Genomic DNA, 26733 nt, shown 5'->3' with positions numbered 1-26733 from the left:
TGCTGATCTCATAACTCGGTATTCTAAACTATGCAATTGATGGCAAGTTTTCACATGCTGTTGTCACTATACCACTGAGTAAAATGTATAGTTCAAACAAAAAGATGAAAAGACTTTGAAAACCCCAGAGATAAAATTTCAGAAGCTCCACAAAAAAAGGACTTTTTTTAATCATACTGAGGGACTGTACAGGACAGAACTGGAACAAAACTTTGTTCAACTCAGGGACAACAGAAGGAATTTTATTGAAAACTCCAAAGTTTTATTTCACTTGTTTAACTTGCCCAGTTTGTCCACATGTGTAACCATTTTGCACCAAAATAGTGACTTATGAAATAGCAATACATGCAGCAAGCAGACTTACTTAAACCTCATTTCTGTTCATTTTTCTATTTCTTCTATTTCCTGAACACAATACAATTCTAGGCATGTTTTCAGTCTAGTCATGATGAAAAAGGAGCAGGAATAAGAGGGAAAGGCTAAGTTAATACAGCTTCCATGTTTAATGAAGAACTGTGCTTCTTTACTGCATTACATTGATTTGTCTTTTTTCCCATCAGGATGAAAGAGTTTTATGTTATTCATTCGTGGGACATGGGCGTTGATGGCTGGCCAGTATTTATTGCCTATCCTTAATTGCCATTGAGAAGGTGGTGGTGAGCCATCTTCCCGGATCACTGCAGTCCATGTACAGTGGGTTGACCCATGATGCCGTTAGGGAGGGAATTCTAGCATTTTGACCCAGCAAATGCAAAGGAACGGCAATATATTTCCAAGTCAGGATGGTGAGTGGCTTGGAGGGAAACTTGCCGGTGGTAGTGTTCTCATGTATGTACTGCTATTGTCCTTCTAGATGAAAGTGGTTGTGGTTTTGGAACGTGGCTGTCTAAGGATTTTGGTGAATTGCTGCAGTGCGTCTTGTAGATAGTACACACTGCTGTTATTGAGCGTTGGTGGTGGAGAGAGTGAATGTTTGTAGATGTGGTGCCAATCAAGAGGGCTGCTCAGTCCTGGATGGTGTCAAGCTTCTTGAGTGTTGTTGGAGCTGCACCCATCCAGACAAGTGGGGAGTATTGCATCACACTCCTGACTTGTGCCTTGTAGATGGTGGACAGGTTTTAGGGAGTCAGGAGGTGAGTTACTCACTGCAGTATTCCTAGCATCTGCTTCTACTTCTGTCAGTGTTTTTCTTTTGCTGAGTAAGTGCTGTTCAAGATGATTAGACTTTCAATTTTCCTTCTCTCATTGCAAAACAAATGCCAGCCTCTTGTCTTTCTGTAGCAGCAAATTTCAAGTTTTGAGCTTCGCGGTGTGTTGAATTATAGCCATTCTAGCACACTACAATTGGCCAGGGTGGAGGCCCAAAATACTGATGCAACAATCAGTTAAAGAAAACTTGCAAAAAAAGTCAAAAACGCACAAAGCAAAAGGGGAACAATTCTTTCGACCAAGCTCAATTTAGTAGGATTTCGGATTTTAGATTTTCTATTTTGAAACAGAACAGAGGCAATCCATAGCAACTCAAACTAACTGCAATTTTTTGAGTCTCGGGTTTACTGAGCACTGTATTAAAAACTTGGAAACAGGACTACATTACCACAGCACTGATTATCTCACCCTGTAATCACAATTCTCTGCTGGAAGTGTGGAATGGGCTCTCAGACTCTCACATCCACAAGAAGGAAGAGCTGGGTGAGTGTCTACAGCTGTCAAGGACCATGGCATGGAGCAGACCATGTGCTTATAGCAAATGCATTTTGCTAGAAATGCAGTCTCTATGTATAGTGGTTTTGATGAAAAAGAACACCCATAAGAACAGCAACATCTAAAACATGAACCAGACAGAAGTAGGTGATAAGGAAGTTGATGCTGAAATCTGAAGTTATGAAAAACAGGGCAGACACAAGACAGTTGACAGTTCAGATAGACCCTTCCCTAGAACAGCAAGGAATTATAGGTTGACAGCATTTTAAAAACTGAAATGAGAAGAATGTTGAGGGATAAAATACACACAATGACCACCCACTCACAGAGGAAAGGAAGTAGAATAACCAGTAAAGTGCCTCAGTGAGAAATAGGAAATGGTTAAATGGCAGATGTGATAGCTGGGCAGGAAATAAATGGAATAAATCAAAGAAATAAGAAACATATACAAGATACATCACATGAGAAGAGCTGAAGAGGCAAGTAAAACAGGAAGTATGAAAAACTGGCAAAATGGAACAGGGTCCTTCCAGGGGTGTAGAGCTGTGGTTGAAAGATAAAGTAGATCAACACCAAAGATTCAGACTATCTTGCTAGCACAATGTTCACACAGTGGAATCTCTGCCCAAGCACCAATTAGTTCCCTTCTCCCATCTCCAAAAGGCAGCACACCCATCCTTCATCACCAGCACATACTTGCAAAGAGAGAATAGGAACTATCATTCAGGTCTGAATTTATTCAACGGTATCCAGGAAAAAATTCCAGTACAAAGATGAGGTGTTATTTCCCCAGCTTAATTGAGCTTCATTAGAACAGTGCAGAAGGTCAAAGACAAAAAGCTCAGAATTGGATCAAAGCAAAGAAGTGAAGTGACAAGCAATAGGGAGTTTGAGATTGTAATCTCACGCAGATTGGAGATGTTCAACTAAGTGCTCAACAAATGTGCATTTGATGTCTCTGATCACCAGCATAGGAAGATATTAGAAGAATGGCTGGTGATAAGGAAAGATGGACACGTGAATCAGGGCCTCACGCATCCCACCACAAAACACATCTTCCCCTTCTCTCCAATGGCTGATATCTCCACATCACCCTGGTTGGCATTTCCATTACCCTTACCCACTTGCTCTTCTTCCTCTACAAGGAACATCTGCCCAAATGGCACCTCTCACATCACTGCCTGGTGTTCAGAAATCTATCTGGGTATTCAAGGCTTGCAATGTAGCTCTTCTACATTGGGTATACATCAGAAGTGTCCCAGAGAATTCCTGATAACAGTTAAATCAACTAACGCTCACTAACACTTGCTTTGATTAATACCTCACTGCTATTACAGTATACCAGCTTTAAGGCAAGTGGGCAAATTATTTGGGTTGTCATTGGTCATGATGGTCAGGATCATTCTTCAGAAAGTGTGTTTCTATGGGGTGGAATAACTTTTACTTGTTTTCAGATCACTCTCATTTGTCTCAAAGTCAGATCTGATGTAAGAGAAACTCATCAACCATGGAGAGTCCAGGGGAAATGTCAGTCAATAACTTTAAAGTAATAAAACAGTCCAAGGCACTTCACAGGAGCATTATCAAACACATTTTGACACTAAAATGCATTTTCCTATTCCAGGGCTTAGTCAAAGGTATAAGTTTTAAGAAACATTGTAAAGAAGGCAGAGGGTGGAGATATTTAGGAAGACGATTCCAGGGGTTACAGCCTGGTAAACTGAAGGAATAGCCGCCAATGATGGGATGAAGGAAATTGGAGACATACAAGAAGTAAAAATTGGAGGGATGGAAAGTTCTTATAGGGTTGTGGCGCTGGAGATAGTTACAGAAATAGGGATTGATGAGGCCATGGACAGATTTGAACACAATAGTGAGAATTTTAAATTCAAGGTGCTACTGGACTGGAAGTTAATGTAGGTAAGCAAGCAGAGAGTAATGAGCGAACAGGACTTGTTGTAATGGAACATGGGCACTGAATTCTGGATGAGTTGAAATTTACAAGGGTGGAAGATGGGAAGATGGCCAAAAAAATTTTGAAATAGTTAAATACATAACAAAAATGTAGAGAACAAAGAAAAAGAAAAGTACAGCACAGGATCAGGCCCTTCAGCCCTCCAAGCCTGTGCTGATCATGCTGCCCAAACTAAATTTTCAAAAACCTTTTGCCCTTACTCAGTCCTTATCCCTCTATTCCTTCCCTATTCATGGATCCATCCAAATGCCTCTTAAGTGTTGCTAATGTGCCTGCGTCCATCACCACCTCAGGCAATGCATACCAGGCACCCACCACTCTCTACGTGAAAAACTTCCCCCACACATCTCCCCTAAACTTTCCCCCCTTCACCTTAAATCTCTGCCTCCTTAAGAGGAGGATTTTTTTCTGAGTTTGGACATAAGCTTTGTGTTCCTCAATCTAACATTACTGGGATTGCTTGGCTGGGTTTTATTCAATTCACTTTGTTACTGCAGTCCTCATTAGGATTAATTAATTGCATCAATTTTGTGAGAAAAAGGGCATGTATTTAAAAACTTTTGCACAGTCAACTGTTTTGTAGTTACATTCTTCACATACCTAAAATTAATCTCTAAGCAACAGCAATTCACACATGCCAAGACACAACAAAAAATAAAGCATCAAACCAGAAGACCCTTTGAATAAAGAGCTGGGTTAAATAAATCCATGTTAAACAGATTTCCTACCAAAGTTTCCAAGACTGTTATCCTGTGTATCTACGCACATCTCCAGAACTTTCACCTGTTGTAGGTCCTCTGTCTCAGTCAGGGCTCGCTGCAAGGATAAACAAAGACAGATGTACATTCAACTATTTGTATTGACATAATGAAATATCTCAGGCCATTCATAAAGGCATTACAAAACAAAACCAAGTCACATAAAAAAAAATTAGGGATTATCAAAACTTTAGTCAAAGAGGTAGGTTTAAGGAGTGTCTTATAAAAAGAAAGTGAGATAGAGCGATAGATAGGTTTAGGAAGGGAATTCCTCAATTTAAGGCCCAGGGGCTAATGATTAGTTTTTGGGGACAGGACTGATGATGGCAGAGTTTAAGGAGAGAGAACCATTAACAATGTCAGTCAACATGTGAGCTAGGACAGAAAGGTGGCCAATAGTTTATTGGAAATAGAATTGAGGAGCAGTAGGTGGATTTAATGGTCAAGAAAAGCCGAGAGAAGGCATATGGAGAGATGGGAGAGAAACAAGAGAAGAAAACCAGTTCAGGGCTAATATATGGGGAACCTTAGAGGCAGTTTGGTTGGATGGGCCAGAAAAAGGAAAGGAAGTGACTGAGGCAGTTGACGACATGGCCTCAATAGCTGTGGCAAAGAAACCTATGAGAAGCTTGCATTTGTCATTGGAGCAAGGGGGAGGAGACAAAGAGCTTAAGAAGATGACTTGCAGTAGAGAAGAGAAGCTGGGGTTAGTTTATGAGTGCAAGATCCCATAGTGCTTTACATGGTTCAGCCAAATCTGGTAGTGAATGGCTAAACCATAGTTGTGCGCCATATTAGTTCCAAGTCTGCATCCCCTGGAGTGAATGATTCTGCAGCATGAAATGTTGCTCGTAAAATATTAAAAATAATAAAGGGAAAGAAACAGCAACAGGCAAACAGCTTCAGTGCACAGGAAATGCAAAGTTCCTATCAATACTACTGCAATTTCAACACCTGACATATAAACTTACACTTTAAGTCAATCACATAAATACTACCTCATCTTAAGTTTACAGATACACATTGAAGCATGTCATTTAATCAGAAATGTATTCTAGATTGATTAACATTTGCAAAGTTTGTATGTACTTTGGAATTTATTGCATGTCCAGTAACCTCGTAGCCCAATCAGCAGAAGCTGCAGTGTCAATGTAACAGGCTTAGATTGTGATTTCAAGGCCCACTCAAGAGACTGGAGCACACAATCCAGGCTTAAACATTCAGTACAGTATAAGGAAGCACTGCACTCCCAAAGGTGCCATCTTTTGGATGAAGCATTAAACCTAGGACCCAAAAGCCCTCTCATATAGACACTAAAAAATCCTACAGCACTATTTTGAAGAAGAAAGGAAGCTTTTCCCCGGTGCCTGGTCAAAATTTATCCCTCAAACAAGTATCACCGAAACAGATTATCTGGTCATTAGACATTTCCTACTTTACAACAGTAACAATACTACAATATATAAAAAAAAAGTCCTTCAATGGCTGGAAAGTACTTTGTTACATCCTGAGATTGTGAAAGATTATAGAAATCCACGTTCTATTTTTTAAAAAGCCCCTGAATCTGTGCTTTAATAGAAGTTTGACGGAAAGCCTCAGTACACATTAGACACAGTTGTTTACACTGTTTCTTCAATGGTTCTATCGAACTCCTGCCATGGAGAACTCCTGCAGAAATCTCAGATGTACCTCTAATCTAGCATTTTTCAAAGTGGGAGTCGCAACTCACAGAAAGTTGAAAAATAGGTCACCAAAAATGGTTCCTAAAGATTGCCTGATCTTTTTTCCCCATTTTCTCATTGGGCAAATTCTCACTGTAGTACAATGTATGATCACACAAGGCAGGAATAAACAGGTCAGTTTGCTGTGTGTGCATTTTGTGCCAGACGTCCTGTACATACGTGCAATTGGAGCCAATTCATTTTCTAGTAAGCCGATTGTGGACACGGATTGCTTTGTCACTGATAAATGAGATCTCTCACTGACCCAGGAATCCTTAGTTCCCCTCCAACTCAATTTTCAAGTTTGCTGATGACACCACCATAGTGGGTCGGATCTCAATGAGATGGAGTACAGGAATGAGATAGAGAATCTGGTGAACTGGTGCAATAACAATAATCTCTCCCTCAATGTCAACCAATGAAGGAGATATTCATCGACTTCAGGAAATATAGTGGAGAACATGCCCATCTACATCAATGGGGATGAGGTAGAAATGGTCAAGAGCTTTGAGTTTTTAGGTGTCCAGACTACCAATACCTGGTCCCCCTGTGCCAACACTACAGAAAGCTCACCAATGCTTTTATTTTCTCAAATGACTAAGGACATTTGCCATGTCCGCTATGACTCTCACCAACTTTTATGGATGCGCCATAGAAAGCATTCTTTCTGGTTATATCACAGCTTGCTATGGCACCTGCTCTACCCAAGACCGCAAGATACTACAATGGGTTGTGAATGAAGCCCGGTGAATCATACAAACCAGCCTCCCATCCATTGACTCTGTCTACACTTCCCACTGCCTCGGAAAAGCAGCCAGCATAATCAAGGACCCCACGCACTCCAGACATTCTCTCTTCCACCTTCTTCCTTCAGGAAAAGGATACAAAAGTCTGAGGTCACGTACCAACTGACTCAGGAACAGCTTCTCCTGTGATGCTATCAGATGTCTGAATGGAGCTACCATGCATTAAGTTGATCTTTCTCTACACCTTAGCTATGACGGTAACACTACATTCTGCATTCTCTTCTTTCCTTCTCTGTGGACAGTATGCCTTTTCTGTATAGCATGCAAAAAACAATACTTTTCACAGTATACTAATACATGTGACAATATTAAATCAAATTAAAAAAGCATCAAACGCCAAGCCCACAAATCAGGTTAAGTACTGTCCTCGTCAGGGTTCCAAGTTTAACTACTGGTAGAAGTTTGCTGTTTTGCTATTTTAGGGTGAAACTGTCACAAGCAAGACCTTGTGTGCCCCACAGAAGCAGAAATCCTGCAGGTTAATAAAAAGTCAATGTTCAGCATTGCCATGTACAGATTCACAGCCCTGAATGTTCCAACCTCCATATTAAGAGAAATTGCATTACAGACAGGAGAAATGATTTGCAAATTGCTGTCTCCAATTATCTAATTTACTCCAGAAGTAAAATTACTAAAACATATCCTAATGTGACAAGTAAAATTTGAAAACTATGCACATTTGACTTGTTTTGCCCACAAGAAATATGCTAATTTATCAAAATCTGCCTGATTAAGTTTTTTTGAAGCAAGTCACATATACTTGAAATGATAGGTTAATATTCTAGTTTCAAAAAGGGTATTATATATTCTGTTGTCAACAATATACCAAACACATGCATGACTTGGTCAATTTCTTCTAGTCTGTGAGAAAAAAGTACCACTTACAGCATTATTTGGGCTCTGTAATGCTAGTGACAGCATGAAATTGTAAAGGAACCTTTTATTGTTGTAAGATCAGATGACACTGTGAAATCCAGTCTGAATGTCATATGTTTAGCTTTTATAAATCCTGGCAATATGTCAAAAGGAAAAGCCAGGAAATAACTGAAACTCTGCGTTGCATGATAATATCAATGTACAGATCTAATTTCCGTTATGACAACCCAGACTGTGTCTCCATTTCCAAGATTAAATGTTATGTTAAAAACGTCAATTTCTATTTTAATCCAATGAAAGCGACTGCAGTTCTGATTAGATCGCTTTCAAAAATGTAAATATAATAAAAGAACAATAAAAATGATAAATATAGTCAAACTATGGCTTTTGTAACTGAAAACATTGCCTTTCCATTTTCCAATAATATAAGCCACCTTAAAAATTGACTCAAAATATAAAATGAGTCTAGTTAGAGCTCTGATCTACCACACTACACTGGCACCAATAACACAGGCATTGCTGGACCCAAAAAGATCCATTGTATTCCTATTCTACAGGCCCAGAAGTCACATGATCTAATGATAATAGAGTTGTTGACTAGTCACAACAATCAATCTCTATAAATTAAATCTAGTTAATTGTATCTAGGGTTAGGTTGATTGGCCATGTTAAATTGTCCCTTAGTCTCCAGGAATGTGTAGGTTAGAGGTATTAGCAGGGTAAATATGTCGGGTTGCAGGGATAAGGCCTGGGTGGGATTGTTGTTGGTGCAGATTTGATGGGCTGAATGGCCTCCTTCTGTTCTGTATTCTTTCTACAACATCCAGACACGAGGAGAGAAAAGAACCCCAGTGGAGATGGCCTTGGGAACTGGAGGTTCAAAGTCACCACTCCTCCCACAAGCACTACACTCACTATAGGTGACAGCATACTGAATTATACCAACTGGTTGATCTGTTTGTTCATTCCAGATTAATAGTTAGAGACCCCATGTTTGTGTAGCTGTCAGTGGAGGCTGAAACTACCAATACTTTTGATGGTTTCCAGAATAAAACAATTCATCGATACAATAGTAAAGTATATTAGTCACAAATAAGACTTACATTAACACTGCAATGAAGTTACTGTGAAATTCCCCTAGTCGCCACATTTCAGTGTCTGTTCAAGTCAATGCACCTAACCAGCATGTCCTTCAGACTGTGGGAGGAAAGGGGACAATGTGCAAACTCCACACAGTGACCCAAGTCAGGAATTGAACCCGGGTCTCTGGCACCGTGAGGCAGCAGCACTAACCACTGTGCTGTCCGTAAGAGTACAAATACAAAAATAGTGTACAAATACAAAAGTATCAGAAGGCAAGAGAATTTCCCCTAGCACAAATTGTTGCTGTTGTATTGTGTCATCACTCTCATGCAAAATAGATTAATGGTGTATAAATTCAAAATTGATCTTGCATTTAAAATAAAGTGGAATGTGGGGCCGAGTGACGTTTTCTTTCCAAACTAAACATAGAACTACACAAGACCCCTGGGCTAACCATCACACTTGCCATTCAAATGCAAATGAAATTCCAAAACATATCTTTGAGAAGTCATTAAAATGCAACAGACCTTTCCTGTGGTTAATGGCTGCCCATCTCCAAATAATTAAAAAACTGTTTCACAATACTGCTTACAGACTTTTCAACTTTAGTGAAGTTCCAGTGAATGGTTGTTGTGAAGAAACTCTCTCGTCACATTATGTGAATGAGTTACACTTGGGCCCCATTGTTGAACAATGGTCTAGATGTCAGAAACTATTTGTGAGGACAATAGACAGAAACACTCTAGTCATATGACAGAAGCCACATTTCAGTTAAGGACATTTAAAAGAAAGATCCAGACCAACAAAGGAACAGGAATCTGATTAAGAATTATCAGTAGGCGGAGAATTCTGGGTCGGCCTTTATGTCTTTATCTGAGGAACTAAAACCAGGTTTTCATTACAGAGTTTTGATTGCACCTCAACTGGAGCAGAGCAAGAGAAATTGCTACTGCAAGCAATAAACTGCAGCAAATTAGTAGACCAAAAATGCCAGATTTTATTATTCAGCGGAGCAAAACAATTACAGGCTTGCAACATTTCAAGACCTCATCTTGGGAAAAGCAAGTGCAACTGAGAACTTTCAAACTTTGGAAAACCAAGTGTATGCTACCTTTTGTAATCATAATCTTTCATTGAATATGTGTATGAGTGTGAGAGTTGATGTGGTCACATTCAGGTGTTGAATAATAAACATTTATCTTTCTTTTTAAAACTTACGAGAAAACCTATTATTTGTCTGTTCTTGATAGTTACAGCACTTGGGGGTTAAAATACTTTGGCTTTTAAAACACATCCATCGTCATTCAGTTAAGAGGAAGGAAAAGAGGGAGCCATGCTTTATCGTCTCTCCTCTGCAACAATTGTTGATTACTACATGTTCAATTTGAGTAATTTAATAGCTATTACAGCTACAAAATACAGTTCCAGATGGGAGGGCAAGTTAAGATACTTCACCAAGAAGGAATGTATCTTAATTTGCTAAGCTTCTCTTCTTCATTCCATCCTCAAGGTGTTATTTTTTGCTAGACATTATTCAACAACTGTCCAGTGGTCCAGGGAGCACTGTACTCTGCAGAGGTGTTAGCTTTCTGGACAGAAGTTAAACTGAGGCCCCATCAGCCTCTTCTTCAGGTGGATGTGAAAGAGCCCATGGAACTATTTTGAAGGGCAGGCATGTTATCCCTGCTGTCTAGGCCAATATTCATTGCTCAATCAACATCACTAAAACAAATTATCATTATGTCTTTGCTGTTTGTGGGAGCTTGCAGTGCACATGTGCACTTGCATTTCATTTATTAAAGCAGTCATTACACTTCAAAAATACTTAACCAGCTGTTTTGTAATGCTTTGAAGTCTTGAAAGGAGCTATCGAAATTCAGGCATTTCTGTCCCTCACTGTCAGGAATAGGAACCATACAATCATAGAAAGGAAGACACTCTGCCAGTGGAAATATATTAGAACCATAGAATCCTTACAGTGCAGAAGGAGGCCATTTGGTCCATCAAGTCTGCACCAACTCTCCAGAAAAGCATCTTACTGAGGCCCGCCACCTCCAACCCCACAACCCTGCTCATTTACCATGGCTAACTGACCTAACCTATACACCTTTGGACAATTTAGCATGACCAATCCACCTAACCATCACATCTTTGGACAGTGGGAGGACACCAGAACACCCAGATGCAGGAACACATGCAAACTTCACACAGACAGTCAGCCAAGGCCAGAATCGAACGCGGACCCCTGGCACTGTGAGGCTACAGCGCTAACCACTGTCCCATCCATTTTGTTCTAATTTACTCTGTCAGATTTCTTCTTGATTTTAAACAATCCACCAAATCTCTCCTTAACCTTCTCTGTCCCAAGGAGAAAGCCTAGCTGATTTTATTTCACTGCACTATAGCATTGCTAAACCAAATTAAACATGGCACCCCTCCCATTCTGAGACAGATCAACAAATTCAGCAAGAACTAAGGGAACGTACCCAATATCTTCCTGCTCTGCATGGCCCAGCTCCTCACTAGATAAAGCAGCAGGAGTAGGAAATTATGATGATTATCTTTTAAGAACTCTAATTCCTTGGAGCAGAGAAAGTTAAAGGGAAATTTAATTGATTAGTTCAAAGTTATGATGGTTTCTGATAGAGCAACTAAGAATAAATTGTTTCCACTGGCTGATGGGCCTGTGCATCACAGGACTCAGATTTTAAGATAGTTGGCAAAGAGAAGAGAAACTGAAGAATTTCTTTTTACACACAGCAAGTAATAATCCGGAATGCACTGCCTGAAAGGAATGGAAGGAGATTCAAATAGGAATTGGCTAAATGTTTTAAAGGGAAATATTTGCACGACAATGGAGAAATAGCAGGAGCTTGAGGCTAAATAGGTGGCTCTTTCAAAGTGTCAGTTCAACCCCAATGGGTGAAATGGTCTCCTCCTGTATAGTACAATTCAATTTGTACGGTCAGCAATAAAAATTTGCATTCCTATCGCTCTTTTAGTATAGTAAAACAATTGTGTAAGACACTCCACCTAAGCAATTAACAAAATAGACTTGTCACCAAGCCACACAATGAGATATTGACAAGTGACTGAAATTATGATTAAAGAGATAGGTTTTAGGATCATCTTAAGTAAAGAGAAAGTGATAGAATGGTGAAGAGATTGAGGGAGAGAACTCCAGAGCTTAGGATCTAGGCAGCTAAAAGCACAGCCATGAATGGTGCTGGAATGAAAACCAGATGTACTAGAGGCCAGAATTGGAGAAATGTAGATTTCTCAATGGATTGGAGGAGATTACAGAAATTGTAAGAAGTCTCACAACACCGGGTTAAAGTCCAACAGGTTTGTTTGGAATCACAAGCTTTCGGACCACTGCTCCTTCATCAGGTGACCTGGTGTTGTGGGACTCCTTATGGTGCCTACGCTGGCATCTCCACATTCATGGTTACAGAAATAGACAGGGGTTGAGGATATGGAAGTACTTGAACATGTGAACGAGAATTTTAAAATTGAAGTTTTTTTATGCTCTTACGATTCAGAAATAACCACATGCACAGAACAACATACAGGTCAACAATGATAGTTTCTTCTCCACTGCAATCAATGTAAGAGACCCCACCAACTACATCATATTCTGCTCTCCATCACCATAGCAATAGTAACAATCACCTCTTCAAAGCAACTGCCTATGTAGCACACAGACACGCAGTAGTCTTTCACATCAGTACTGTGCTTGTCAAGTATTTTAATAGCTATTACGAATGCCTTTTTACATAACCACTTTAGAATATAGAAAATAAACAAATTTGATTTGTCACATGTATTAGTAAATAGTGAAGAGTATTGTTTCTTGCACTCTGTACAGACAAAGAAGGAAAGGACAGAGTGCAGAATGTAGTTTTATAGTCATAGCTAGGGTGTTGAGGAAGATCAACTTAATATAAGGTATGTTCATTAAAAAGTTGATGGCAGCAGGGAAGAAGCTGTTGAGCTGGTTGGTACATAATCTCAGATATTTGTATCTTTTCCCCGACAGAAGGAGGTGGAAGAGAGAATGTCCAGGGTCTGCGAGGGCCTTGATTATGCAGGATTTTTTTCCAAGGCAACAGGAAGTGTAGACAAAATCAACGGATGGGAGGTTGGTTTGTGTGATGAATTGGACTTCATTCACGATCCTTCGTAGTTTCTTGCAGTCTTGAACATAGCAGGAGCCATATCAAGCCATGACATAATCAGAAAGGATGTTTTCTATGGTGCATCTGTAGAAGTTAGTGGAAGTCGTAGCAGACATGCTGAATTTCCTTATCCTCCTGAGGAAATAGAGGCATTGGTGGTCTTTCTTAACTATAGCATTGCGTGGAGGGACCGGGGCAGGTTGCTGATGATCTGGAAACCAAGCTCACGACCATTTCCACTTCATCCTCGTTGAGGTAGACAGGGAAATGTCCTCCACTATGCTTCCTGAAGTCGATGACTATCTCCTTCGTTTTACTGACATTGAAGGAGAGATTATTGTCATCGCACTAATTACCAGATTCTCTATCTCTTTTCTGTACTCCATCTCATCATTCTTTGACATCCTACCCATTACGGTGGTGTCATCCGCAAACTTGAAAACCGAGTTGGAAGGGAACTTGGCAAGTCATTGGATGGAAGAAGTAGAATAAGAGGCTGAGATCACAGCCTTGTTGGGCATTAAAATAAAACAAGACTTTCCATATAAACTGGGAGAAACCAAGAGCCTGAATCTGATAACTATATTTATACTTAATATCAAAAACAAGCAAATAAATTCCATTTTGTTTGAAAGAAAATAAGAAAAATGTGCATTTCTATGTTTTTCATAATCAGCGGGCATCTCAAAATGCTTTATAGCCAATGAACTATTTTTGGAATGCAGTCACTGTTGTAATGTAGGAATGTGGCAGCCAATTTGCACATAGCAAGCTCTCACAAAAAAGCAACAAGGACAAACCAATCTGTTTCTGTGATGCTGATTGAAGGATGAACACTGACCTCAGAACGTTGGCAAAATTCTCCTGTTCTCTTTTGAAATAGTGTTGTGGGATCTTGTATGTCCACCAGGCAGGACAAATGGTGCTCAGTTCTTATTTTATGCAAAAGACAGCATCCATTAGTGCAACACTCCCATCAATGCAGCAATAGAGTATCAGCTTCAATTTTTGTGCTCAAATCCACATCTTTCTGACTCAGAGGTAAGCATGCTACAAACTGAACTACACTGACACACACCTGACCATGTATGGAGGCATTCCCATTTACACTGCATCAGAGTGGAAAAGCTCTCAGTACAGACAACAGACAATGGAGTATCGTTTCTCAATGACTTGCTGCTGAACTATCCTGATAACATGCTTGTGATGGGAATAATGGAATGGAAAGCACAGAATCGCTCCACATTTGAATTCCAATTAAATAGATAGTGGAAGTATTCATTTATATTTTGCTCTGGAGTGAATCCTCTTTTTGGTCTAATCAGAGGACATGCTGTTTCACAATACTGGGACTATATTACCATGAAATGGCAATTTTAATAAGCAACATGTCTTAAAAGTTCTAGTGTGCTGTCTTCATCAATCTCTTCGGTGAAGAAATGTTTTAGGTGGTCATTCGTAAGTCAGCCCATGTTTCCCTTATTGCAAGACAATGTTGTAAGTGTACAGTGTAAAGCACTTTGTGACATCCCCAAGGTAAGAGAATTGTTTTCTAAAGATTACTTTTTTTTTGTCAAGTTAACCAAAACAGACTACGTGCTTCACAGACAGATCATGGGCATATAGCATATGCAGCTCATTAAAACGGGCTTTGACCTTTTTTTCTGGCCTTAATACAACATCTTGAATTTGTGAAGTGTCTACAACAGAAAATTACTTTTTTAGAGCTCTTAATTTTAAAAAGCCTCCCCATACACTACTTCTTCATTTTTTTCTCTGCAGTTATGTCTTTCTGTCTCTTTTCCGTGCTTTCCTGCACTGCTCTTAAGCACTTTGGTTCACTACCTTTGAACCCCTCTTTCTACAAAAAAAAGCCAATTAAAAGGTTTTCTTGTCAATAACCTGCATCAAAAAGTATCTTGCTGTGTCTTGTTTTGAAGCCTTATGATAAAACCCAAACTCAATTCTGCTATAGCTGGTGTTCCTCACACTTGTTAAGCAAATTACCTGCTAATAATCACATTGAATGTGTCAGCTTCAACTCAGTCAATTTAAAAACTTCAGCACGTGATCTAGGCTGACCCTTGGGTCTGATACTGAGGGAGTGTTACACTGTTGGAGGTGTCTTCTTTCAGATGATACATTAACAAAGACTCTCTCTACCTCTCAAGCGAGCATACAAAATCCCAGACACTTTCAAAAAAGAGCAGGGAGTACTCCTGGATGTCCTGGCTAATATTTATCCCCAAACCAACCTTGGTACCTTGCTGAGTTCAAACTGATTGCCATTTTTCCTACCGCTGTGAATTTTATATGCCTATTTTCCTCGATGAGAGCAGCTTCAACAACACTCAACAAATTTGGCACCATCCAGAGCATTGGCACCCCTTCCACAAACACACTTCTTTCACCACCAACGCACAGTGGCAGCAATTTGTACTATCTACAACATGCAATGCAGGAACTCACCAAGGCTCCTGAAGCAGCACCTTCCAAACACACTACCATCCAGAAGGACAAGGGCAGCTGACATGTAGGAACACGACCACCTGGAAGTTCCCCTCCAAGTCACTCACCATTCTCACCATTCTGCCTTGGAAATATATCACCATTCCTTCACAGTTGCTGGGTCAAAATCCTGGAATTCCCTCCCCATAGCACTGTGGGTGTACCTGCACCACAGGGACACAAGGACTGCAGCAGTTCAAGAAGGCAGCTCATTACCACTTTCTCAAGGGCAATCAGGGATGGGCCATAAATGCTGGTCTAGCCTGCGATAACCACAATGACTCTTTCATTTATTGATAGCATTACGAAAACCAATATCCATTTTACCACAAATTATTACCATCAGGTTTTCAGCCCAGCTACTGTACTGAAATAGCCCCGGTCAAAATCACACATTACATTCTCTGTGACTGAATGGGATAAATTACCCCTCCTCATGCTTCTCAAACTATTTTGCAGCCTTCAACACACCAACTTCATTTGCTCCAGATCCCAGATCACCTAAATTTTAAAATCCCTACCTTTGTTTTCAAATTGCCCATTCATTGGCTGGATGCACCAGGTTTTTGGGTATTATGTGGAAAGGTCAGTAAAAGAGGGAAGATTGGCCAATTTAGTAGCATTCCTTCCGTCATCCCATCGCTATGCCCTTTTGCCAGTGGCAAACAGCCTTCATGTCCAGAAACAATCAGCCACTTAAGTGACCAATTAGGGGCCTCTTCCTGCTACATTGGCATGTAAAAATGGATGAGGGGATGGAGAGACCACCAGGTAAATCTGCCAGCCTCCCAGCAGATTCGAGGTCCTCTTATTTAGGCATGAAGGTGGCTCCAACAGTAATGGTCAACCTCACGGCAAAAGTGCCACCTGCCTGCATGAACAGGTCCCACTGACCACTAAAGCAGGGTTGATTCCCACGTTTTGGGGCCTCCACTGCCAGCACTTTTAGTTGTAATTTCCTTGAATGCTACAAGCATTTCAGATCTCTGCAGTTTCTGCTTAAACCTGATCTCACTCGTCCTCCATTGGCAGCATTTAGACCATATGACATAGGAGCAGAATTCAGCCACTCAGCCCATTGAGTCTGCATTCAATCAAGGCTGATATTTTTCTCATCCCCATCCTCCTGCCTTTTCCCCATAATCCCTGATCCCCTTACTAATCAAGAACTCTCTATCTCTGTCTTAAAGACACTCAATGACCTGGCCTCCAAAGCCTTCTGCAGCAAAGAGTTCCACAGACTTACCACACTCTGGCTGAAGAAATTCCTCATCTCTGTATTAAACCTGAGGTTGTGCCCTCTGGTTCTAGTTTTGCTTCCAGTTAAGCCTCAAATGCTCTAGAATTCCATCCTAAATCTCTATCTTTATATCTCTTCCTTCTCCTTTAAGATAAAGCCTATAACCTGAATCAAGCTTTGGGGCACCTGTCCTTAACCTCATTCTGTGGATCAGTGTTTTTATCGATATTGCTTGTTAAGCACATGAGCTATTTTACTATGTACAATGTCCTATCTATAGGCAAGCTGCTGGCACTGGGATAAAATGCCACAGATCTCCAGTGAAAAACTCCAGGCACATTTTAAAGCTTCTACAAGGAATATTAAAGCGATTTGACTGGTATGTCTCCTTTATAATTGGTCACTGTTGCATTATTCATGATTTTATTTTGAAATTAGCAGCGGACAGTTTTTATTCCTACTGGCTAATTTCTCAGTGCTGCATGTCCTACATTTCAGCACATTTTTGTTTTTTTTTACATATGCCAAATGTGGACAAAACAGATGCAGTTACAATGCCTCGGATAGACGGGGTGGGATGGGGGTGGGGGGGGGGTGGAATTGGGGGGGTGGGAAGTGGGCCGTTGGAATAGTTTATGAACAGATCTATAAAACTGATGATTATAATCTAGGATATTATTCATTCAATCAATCATCTACCAGGACATTCGTTGTAAAGTTATTTGCCAAAAATGGAAAGCCTGGAGAAGCTGAGGTTGTTCCCCTTAAAGCAGATAAAGAAAGTTGAAGGGAGTCCAATAGCATTGTTAAAAATTATGAAGGGGTTTCATGGAGTAAATAAGAACACATTGTTTCCAGGGACAGGTGGACCAGTAACCTGAGGATACAGATCTAAGATAACTGGAAAAAGAACTAGAGGGGAGATGAGGAGGTTTTTTTTTACTTAGATAGTGAGTTGCTGTGATCTGGAATGCCTATCTGAAAGGGTGGTGGAATTCAGTAGTAAATTCAAAAGAGAATTGAACAGATATTTGAAAAGGAAATAAAATTACAGCGCTATGAAGAAAGATCATGCGGAGAGAGATAGTAGAGAGGCGAATTCAATAGCATTTCAAAGAGCCTACTCAGGCAGAATGGGCTAAATGGTCTCCTATGTGCTCCATCATTTTATGATCAACTTGAGGATTCTTCTATTTCTTTCTCCACAATTGATATTTTTCAGTAATTTATTAAAACAAGATCCAAGGATTGTGTAGACAGTTCAGTGCTATCATCGCCAAAGGATAGACGCTTCTAGGTACCATTTTAAATTAAATGCATATCTGCAAAGAGATGACAATGTACCGTTGAAGTTTTTTTTTTAAGTGAAGCAAATTGGTCGTTTCCTGTAGAAGCAAGAAATGAACACACAAACACATAACAATGGAAGGATATCCTCAACTATCATCAATGCAGTTTGAGAAAAGTGCTTCTCCAGAAGTACCAAAAGAAATTATGGTACTTGAAATGCATTTTACTGGCTCAATTCTAAAATAGGAAACTTGTCAATGGATTTAAAATATCTTTTCTCTGGAAATATAGATAGTCCAAAATGTTTATCATTTTGATAGGAAAATAGAGGAAGTACAGTTAATAAATGACAGACATGCTCAATGAATGAACTTTCAATAACAAAGAAAGGGGTTAAAAGCAGTTTTTGAGTCTTAGTAAACTCAACATCCAAGATAGAAATTTAGAAAATAGAATAGCCATTTGGTCCTTTGAGCTATTCAGTTTGATCATGACTGATCAAACTCATATGCCTTGATCCCTTTAACCCCAAGAGCTATTTCTAATTTCTTCTTGAAATCAGACAACGTTTTGACCTCAACTACTTTCCATGGTAGTGAATTCCACATATTCATCACTCTCTGGGTAAAGAAATTTCTCCTCATCTCAGTCCCAAAAGGTTTGCCCCTTATTTTCTAACTGTGACCTCTATTTCTGGATTACCCCAATCACTGCTGATCATAATTAATAAAATCGATACAAGTTGATTTACACAGCCAGAGCTGTGCAATAAATTGATCAAACTGGATAGGGATCTCCTTAGGCTTAGACTTTGAATATAGAGTGCAGATCAGGTCACTAAGACAGAAGAGAGATAGTCGTGTGCTGAAGATAGTGCAGAGCAGAGTCACAACTTCAATCCATGGGGTCTGAGTTTTGAGATGAGGGGAGAAATTTAGGCTCCTAGCCTCTGGAAGAATAGAGTAGATCTTTATAAAAAGATGAAGTATTCACTGGCATAGAAAGATTAGTACAAAACACTACTTTAAAGTAACTGGAATGAGTAGTACAAGCAGCACAGATTCAAACTAATAGATATAAGATTCTCCTCCATACAGAGTGTGTTCAACAGTTGGACTCTATAATGTGGTGGAAGCGAAAACCCTGGAATCATTTAAGAAACATCAATGCAGCGATGTGGTATAGGGGTTGAGGAGAAAGGAACACAAAAGCTTGGAGTTCAGCCACATGAAGGAACAAAGTTGGGTAGAAAGGTGCCTTGTGATCATTTCCAGTAATCCTGATTTAGGTGATTGCCCTGGATTCAGATTCTAAAGATTGAAACAAATTTGTAGTTAAGTAGCTCCTCGGCAGGTCTCCCAGTCAAGCTTCCACTGCAGCTGCGAGGTAGAGATGAAAATGGGTGGCACGGTAGCATAGTGGTTAGCACTGCTGCTTCACAGCTCCAGGGACCTGGGTTCGATTCCTGGCTTGGGTTACTGTCTGTGTGGAGTTTGCACATTCTCCTCGTGACTGCGTGGATTTCCTCCGGGTGCTTTGGTTTTCTCCCACAGTCCAAAGGTGTGCGGGTTAGGTTGATTGATGATGCTAAAATTGCCCCTTAGTGTCCTGAGATGCGTAAGTTAGAGGGATTAGCGGGTGGATGTAGGGGTAGGGCCTGGGTGGGATTGTGGTTAGTGCAGACTCGATGAGCCAAATGGCCTCTTTCTGCACTGCAGGGATTCTATGGAGAATTAAGTGGTGGAAGCGAAAACCCTGGAATCAATTGTGATTTCATTAATTGCATTGGTGTCAGTTTTACAGACATTTGCAATCCCCATTCTCCCTGCTTTCCTGAAATTAGTTTGCTTCTGAAATAAACTACAGTTTACTAGAATTGAATAGCAACTCAATAGCAATTCATCACAGATGCCCGTTTGCAGCCAATTTGATTAGCTCCATGTGATAGCAAGAAATGGCTGAAGGCATTGCGTACTGCAAAGGCAATGGGCCCTGACAAAATTCCATCAATAGTACTGCAGACTTGTACTCCAGAAATTTCCAATCCCCTAGTTAAGCTGTTCCAGTTCAGATACAATACTGGCATCTACCTAGCAATATGGGAAATTGCCCAGGTCAGGCCTGTACATAACTACTAGGACAAATTCAACCTGGCTAATCACCGCCCCATCAGTCTTCTGTCGATCATCAGTAAAGTGATGGAAGGAGACATCAACAGTGCTATCAAGTGACTCTTGCTTAGAAATAATCTGTTCACTGATGTTCAGTTTGAGTTCTACCAGGATCACTCAGCTCCTGACTCCATTACAACTTTGGTTCAAGCATGGACAAAAGAGCTGAATTCCAGAGTGCGGGCACAGTGACTGCCCTTGACATCAAGGCAACATGTGACCCAGTACAGCATTACGGAGTCCTAGTAAAACTGGAGTCCACAGGATTAAGGGGAAAAGTTTCCACTGGTCAGACTCACATCCAGGACAAAGGAAGATGGCTGTGGTTGGTCCTCTCAGTTCTAGGACACCACTGCAGGAATTCCTCAGGGTAGTGTCCTAGGCCCAACTATCTTCAGCTGCTTCATCAATGGCATTCTATCCAGGTAGGTCAGAAGTGGGGATATTAACTGATGATTGCACATTCAGGACTCCTCAGATACTGAAGCAGGATGCAGCAAAATGCAGCAGGACCTGAACAATATCCTGGCTTGGGCTGACAAGTGGCAAGTAACATTTGTGCCACACTAGTGCCAGGCAATGACCATCACCTTTGACATTCAATGGCGTTACAATTGTTAAATCCTCCACTATCAATATCGTGGGGATTACCATTGACCAGAAACTGAAGTGGTCTATCCATGTAAATACTGTGGCTAAAAGAGCAGGTCAGAGACTAGGAATCCTGTGACGAGTCACTCATTTCCTGACTCCCCAAAGCCTGTCCACAAGGCACAAGTCAGGAATGTAATGGAATATTCTCCACTTGCCTGGATGAATGAAACTCCAACAACACTCAAGAAGCATGACACAACCCATGACAAGGAAGCCTGCTTGATTAGCACTCCTTCCACAAACATGCACTCCCCCCATCACATGCACAGTGGCAGCAGTGTGCATCACCTACTGTGGCTCCTTTGAAAGCACCTTCCAAACTCATGAACATGGGCTGAAGACACATGAGAACATCACCACCTGGAAGTTCCCCCCACCCAGACTTGGAAATACATTACTGTTCCTCCAATGTTGCTGGGTCAAATTCCTGGAACTCCTTTCCAAACAGCTCTGTGGATGTATCTGCACCACTGGGACTGGAGCGATTCAAGAAGCAGATTGTCACCATCTTCTCAAGGGCAATTAGTGATGAGTAATAAATGTCGGCCTAGCCAGGGATGGCCACATTTGGTAAATGAATTTAAAAAAATACTCCAATGTGACTTGGTGTCAAACTTTGTTTCAGATAACAACTGTGAAATACCTTAGAGCATGTTACTACATTAAAAGCACAATATAAAACCAAATTGTTCATGTTGTTACAAGGTAAATTGCATAGGTTTAGAATTGCACATAAAGCACATGTGCTCCATCAAGCCTACTGTACTCCAGGGGCCATTGACAGGAATCCTGCTCCACTAACCCTAACCCATAATACTTGATGTCTCTCTTACAGATACAACTTTCCAATCTCATTAAAAAAAACCTTATGGATTCTATTTCAACCAACTGTAGTGCAGAATTTCCACTGTGCAAAGAACGCTTTTCTTTCCCTTTCATTCTTTTGAAATAGAACCATAGAAAAATACAGTACATAGGATCATTCAGTCTAACATACCTGTGCTGATTCAGCCAGATAATCCCATTAGACCTGCTTTTTTATTTCCTTTTTAAGTATATATCTAGTTTATTTTTGAAAATTATAATTGGATCTGTGGCCACCATCTTTTCAAGCAATGCGGTCTAGGTCATAACAACTCACCATATAAATGTTCTTTTCTTTTCTCCTCATGTAGCTTCATGTTCTTTTGCCAATTACCTTAAATTCACAACCTCTATAGTTACCATAACCAGCTCTCAACAACTGGAAACAATTCTTCCCAATCTATTCTATCAAAAGTATTATGATTTTGAAGACCTCTATTAAATCGCTCCTTAACCTTTGTTTCTCTAAGTCAATAATCTTTCATATAATTTGGTTTGATTTGTTTTGTTGTCACATGTATTAACATACAGTGAAAACTATTGTTTCTTGAGCGCTATACAGACAATGCATACTGTTCATAGAGAAGGAAAGGAGACAGTGCAGAATGTAGTGTTACGTGCAGCCATAGCTACGGTGTAGAGGAAGATCAACTTAATGCAAGGCAAGTCCATTCAAAAGTCTGACAGCAGCAGGGAAAAATCTGTTCTTGAGTCGGTTGCTACGTGACCTCCGACATTTGTATCTTTTTGTAGGAAGAAGGTGGAACAGAGAATGTCTGGGGTCCGTGGAGTCCTTAATTATGCTGGTTGCTTTGCCGAGGCAGTGGGAAGTGTAGACAGAATCAAAGGATGGGAGGCTGGTTTGCGTGATGGATTGAGCTACATTCACAACCTTTTGTTGCAAAGCATATGCACCTTGTTACTATAGGTTTGGGCAACAGTGATCTTAACATCAAACGTTTCAGCTTCATTTGTTATATGTTTAAATGCCATAACATTTCTAATAGTCATCATTAGTGTCACAATTAGATTACACCACGGGTAGCCAAGCTTAGTGATGCACTTAAGTTTACACATTTGCTGTATTGTGGGCCACATAATAATAATAATAATGATAGAGGTGTATAAGATGATGAGAGGTATTGATCGGGTGGATTCTCAGAGGCTTTTTCCCAGGGCTGAAATGGCTGCCACAAGAGGACACAGGTTTAAGGTTTAAGGTGCTGGGGAGTAGGTACAGAGGAGATATCAGGGGTAAGTTTTTCACTCAGAGGGTGGTGGGTGAGTGGAGTCGGCTGCCGTTGGTGGTGGTGGAGGCAAATTCGATAGGGTCTTTTAAGAGACTTCTGGATGAGTACATGGGATTTAATGGGATTGAGGGTTATAGGTAGAGATATGATCGGCGCAACAAGGGCCTGTTTGTGCTGTAGTTTTTCTATAATTCTATAATAAATTAGAATCATATGCATTTATAGATATCTCATGTTACCCACACTAATGGATTTGGAGTTCTAGTTCAGCAATAATCTATCACTGAGACAAAGTCCAAAGATGTACAGGTTAGGTAGATTACCTATGTTAAATTGCTCCTTGATGTCCAAAAATGTGTAGGTTAGGTGGACTATAGCAAATGCTCAAGATTACATAGATAGGGTGGGATGGGCCTGGGTATGATGCTCTTTTGGAGATTGGTGAAGGCCCTATGGGCCGAATGGTCTCCTTCTGCATCATAAGGATTCAATGGATAGTACTAAGAATCACTAGGCTCAAGAAAATTGGAACAGGAAAAACTGGTTAGTACAACATTCACTTAGTTTTAAGCTTCTTGAGGTAGATAGCCAGGGCTGAAGACCCATTGTCATAGTTGGGACATGCTTTGATTACATCAACAACATCAGACTACTATCTATAACATTTTAGCATAGCATCTAAAAAACATCTGAACAAGTCCAAAACAACCTTTAAAAGAATAAATTCTTCTCAGTGGAATCTGTAACCTAAGTATGCTTTATGATTTTGAAAATCTTTAGACAGAATTGCTTCTGTAATTTTTTAAAAAAATGTCTCACCAATTTGGATGGAGAAAGATATTCTTCAATAAGGAAATCAGTTTCATCTTTGATAACTGGATTGGGATTTAGCAAACCTGACTGCCCAAAGTCCAGGACCCTAACTGTTGCAGTGCCTGTGCGAGTGACAAAGGCGGGGTGCTGATGAAGTTCCATTGATACCCTAAAATTAAAGAATAGAGGTGAGTAAAATTGTGACTTAAAAAAATTACAAACTCAGAATGGTAACAATTATAATTTAATTTCTCAATTTAAAGTCCACAAAAATAAAACTAAATCAACAAAGGTCATGATGCAGTTCACAGTTTTATAAGCTTGAGAATGTTACATCATGTCATTAATAATAAATTATTCTCCATTTATGATGGAGCTAAACCTCTCAAATTAGCGAAGTCAATTTGTTAGCTAAATGCAGGCCCAGTCAATTGAGTTTTACTTGTGCGATCAGGGAATTTGCAGATTGGAAATGGTCTCCAAGTTTCAAATTGTAAGTTAACACCACCCAGCATTAATTGAGTGCCATTATTTCGCTATTTTTAAAAATTGTAACATTCGGCACATACAATGCTGTGGCATTGCTCACAGTATTTGAATGACACACTTGATTTATTTGTTTATTCACAGGATATGGTTGTCACAGGCAAGGCAATCATTCAGTGTCCATTCTTAACTTCCTTTGAGAAGGTAGTGATGAAATGTCTGCAGTTTATTAGACTATTCCACAGGGCAGCTAAGAATAAACCACATTGATGTGGGTCTGGAATCACATAGTAAATTACTGAATTGTCATAAAAACCCATACAATTCACTAACGTCCTTGAGGTAAGAAAATCTGCCATATATAAAAGTTTATTTATTTATCATGTCACAAGTAGGCTTACATTAACACTGCAATGAAGTTACTGTGAAAATACCCTAGCCGCTGCACTCCGATGCCTGTTCGAGTACACAGGGGGAGAATAGCATGGCCAATGCACCTAACCAGCATGTCTTTTGGAATGTGGATGGAAACTGGAGCACCCAGAGGAAACCCACACAGATACGGGCAGAATGTGCAGACTCCGCACAGGCAGTGACTCAAGCTGGGAATCAACTACGGGTTCCTGGCGCTGTGAGGCAACAGTGCTCACCACGGTGACATTGTGCCATCCTGGTTTGGCCTAGATATGTCTCCCGACCCACAGCAATGAGGTTAACTGGTCTTTGAAATGGCCTTCGGTTGTACAAGGGATGGTAAATAAATGCTGCCCTTGTGACTTGAAAATTCCATGAATTAATAAAGGTGATCACACAGCATACCCCTTTGCTTTGAAGTTTTATTATTCACGGATGCATCAAACACAATTTTTACTTTAATTACTTGCATTGGCTCTTGTGTCTGTTGAAATGAGAGGGAATAGAATGATGAGCATTGTGTGCTTTGCGACTATTAAAGAAAGGTGCGGAATACAGATACTGGGTAGGTGAAGTCATATTGTCATTTAAAGCTCAAAAAGGAAGATGAGTAATTAAAACATCAACTTTTAATGCAATGCAACCGACCCCCTGCCTGGAAGTGAGGGAAAAACATGTAAAGGTGAAATCTTTGGTCGCATATTAAAAAAATGGTCATATTTGTCAATGCAACACTAATTTATCTCCTGTAAAGACATCCTAGAAATCTGAATGGTGCTACATAAATGCAAGTTATTTCAAACAGTGCAATTTCTTCCAAGCTTCAGATTACCTAGGTATGCATAGTAATAGTTTCAGACATTCACATCAGAAAGGATTTGCCAGACTTTTTACACGTTGCTGATGCTCTTCAACTAATTGAAAGATGTGGTAGTGAAAGAACTTTGCAAGTTCACCGTCAGGACCTGCAGTTTCTACCATTCCCTGAAATTGGAGTACATTTACTGGACATTGACCCAACAAGAAATAAAGACCACCATGATTGTGTCCACAATAGATATTGAGGGAGATTGTCCTCTGCACAATTTGAGCAAAGCATGTGACATGTGTGCTCTGCCAGGACCTCAGCTAGTGCTTAAGCTTGTATTGATTACAGTCAATGGAAATCTTTGGGAACAAGCCCTTGGTGAGAGAAAGCCAGGCACTTCCAAATACTTATAACTGCAGGAGGAATCCTGAAGCAGTTATGCTGTTGAAATTGACATTTTGAGACACTCTAGAATCAGTATTACATAATCTTTTTAACAGAGTTAAAATCCATTGTTTTCTGATCAAAGATTTGAATTGCAATCTGATAGATTTTTATTGTGCAGGCCCTTTCAGATGTGCTTTCAATGCGCTATTGGCAAGGTATTGGCTGAGCACCCAAACAACAGTCAGGCAGAGCTTCTCTAGTAAGCCTTTGAAATTGTGTACAACAAGGAAGCACCTTAGTTACAAGTGGGAGACATGCATGTAGACGCAGCTGTTTCAATAATGTGCTGTTGAAAATCTGTTATTGCGATATCACTGCATTTTCAATGTGGAAGAATAAGGAAAACAAGCGTGGGCGTAAAGAATGCTGCTGAGGGAATAGGGAGAGAGTAAGAATTTGACTGTAAGGTTTTTCTTTTTATTCAGGGTGGAAAGAAGCAGCTGTAAGATTGTTGGGGGCGTGGGGGGGAGAAGAGAGTGGAAGTTTGGTCTATTATGTGGTACTGAAATAGGAAGGGCCAAGCAAATTACATTGCAAAGTTTCTTGTAGGTGCTGCTCTTCTTCTATCTCCAAATAAACCATTTCATCAAGATTATGGGTGATACTTGCAAGGCATCATTTTTCATCCCTGAATGAAGTTATTAAGAACTTATTACACAAGTAAGAGCAGGAAGGCCTGCAGGTTCC

The 26733-nt window shown here is 40.2% G+C and overlaps 1 protein-coding gene across 1 annotated transcript in view; it reads right to left on the bottom strand.

Annotated features, from left to right (window-relative positions):
• lrrc56 (leucine rich repeat containing 56) overlaps nucleotides 1-24054 on the bottom strand; it is a 103629-nt gene extending 79575 nt beyond the window's left edge. Inside the window, exons 1-2 of the mRNA XM_080190094.1 lie at nucleotides 23898-24054; nucleotides 4408-4495 (exon numbers count right to left, since the gene is read on the bottom strand). Coding sequence (XP_080046220.1) covers nucleotides 4408-4495; nucleotides 23898-24053 — 244 coding nt within the window. The 5' untranslated portion in view covers nucleotide 24054. The remainder of the gene's footprint in view (nucleotides 1-4407; nucleotides 4496-23897) is intronic.
• Nucleotides 24055-26733: the final 2679 nt, after the last annotated feature.

Source organism: Carcharhinus amblyrhynchos, chromosome 6, assembly GCF_965287045.1.
Source record: "Carcharhinus amblyrhynchos chromosome 6, sCarAmb.v2.hapA, whole genome shotgun sequence".
In the NCBI taxonomy this organism is placed as follows: Eukaryota; Metazoa; Chordata; class Chondrichthyes; order Carcharhiniformes; family Carcharhinidae; genus Carcharhinus; species Carcharhinus amblyrhynchos.
This window is presented reverse-complemented; position numbering and strand designations above follow the sequence as displayed.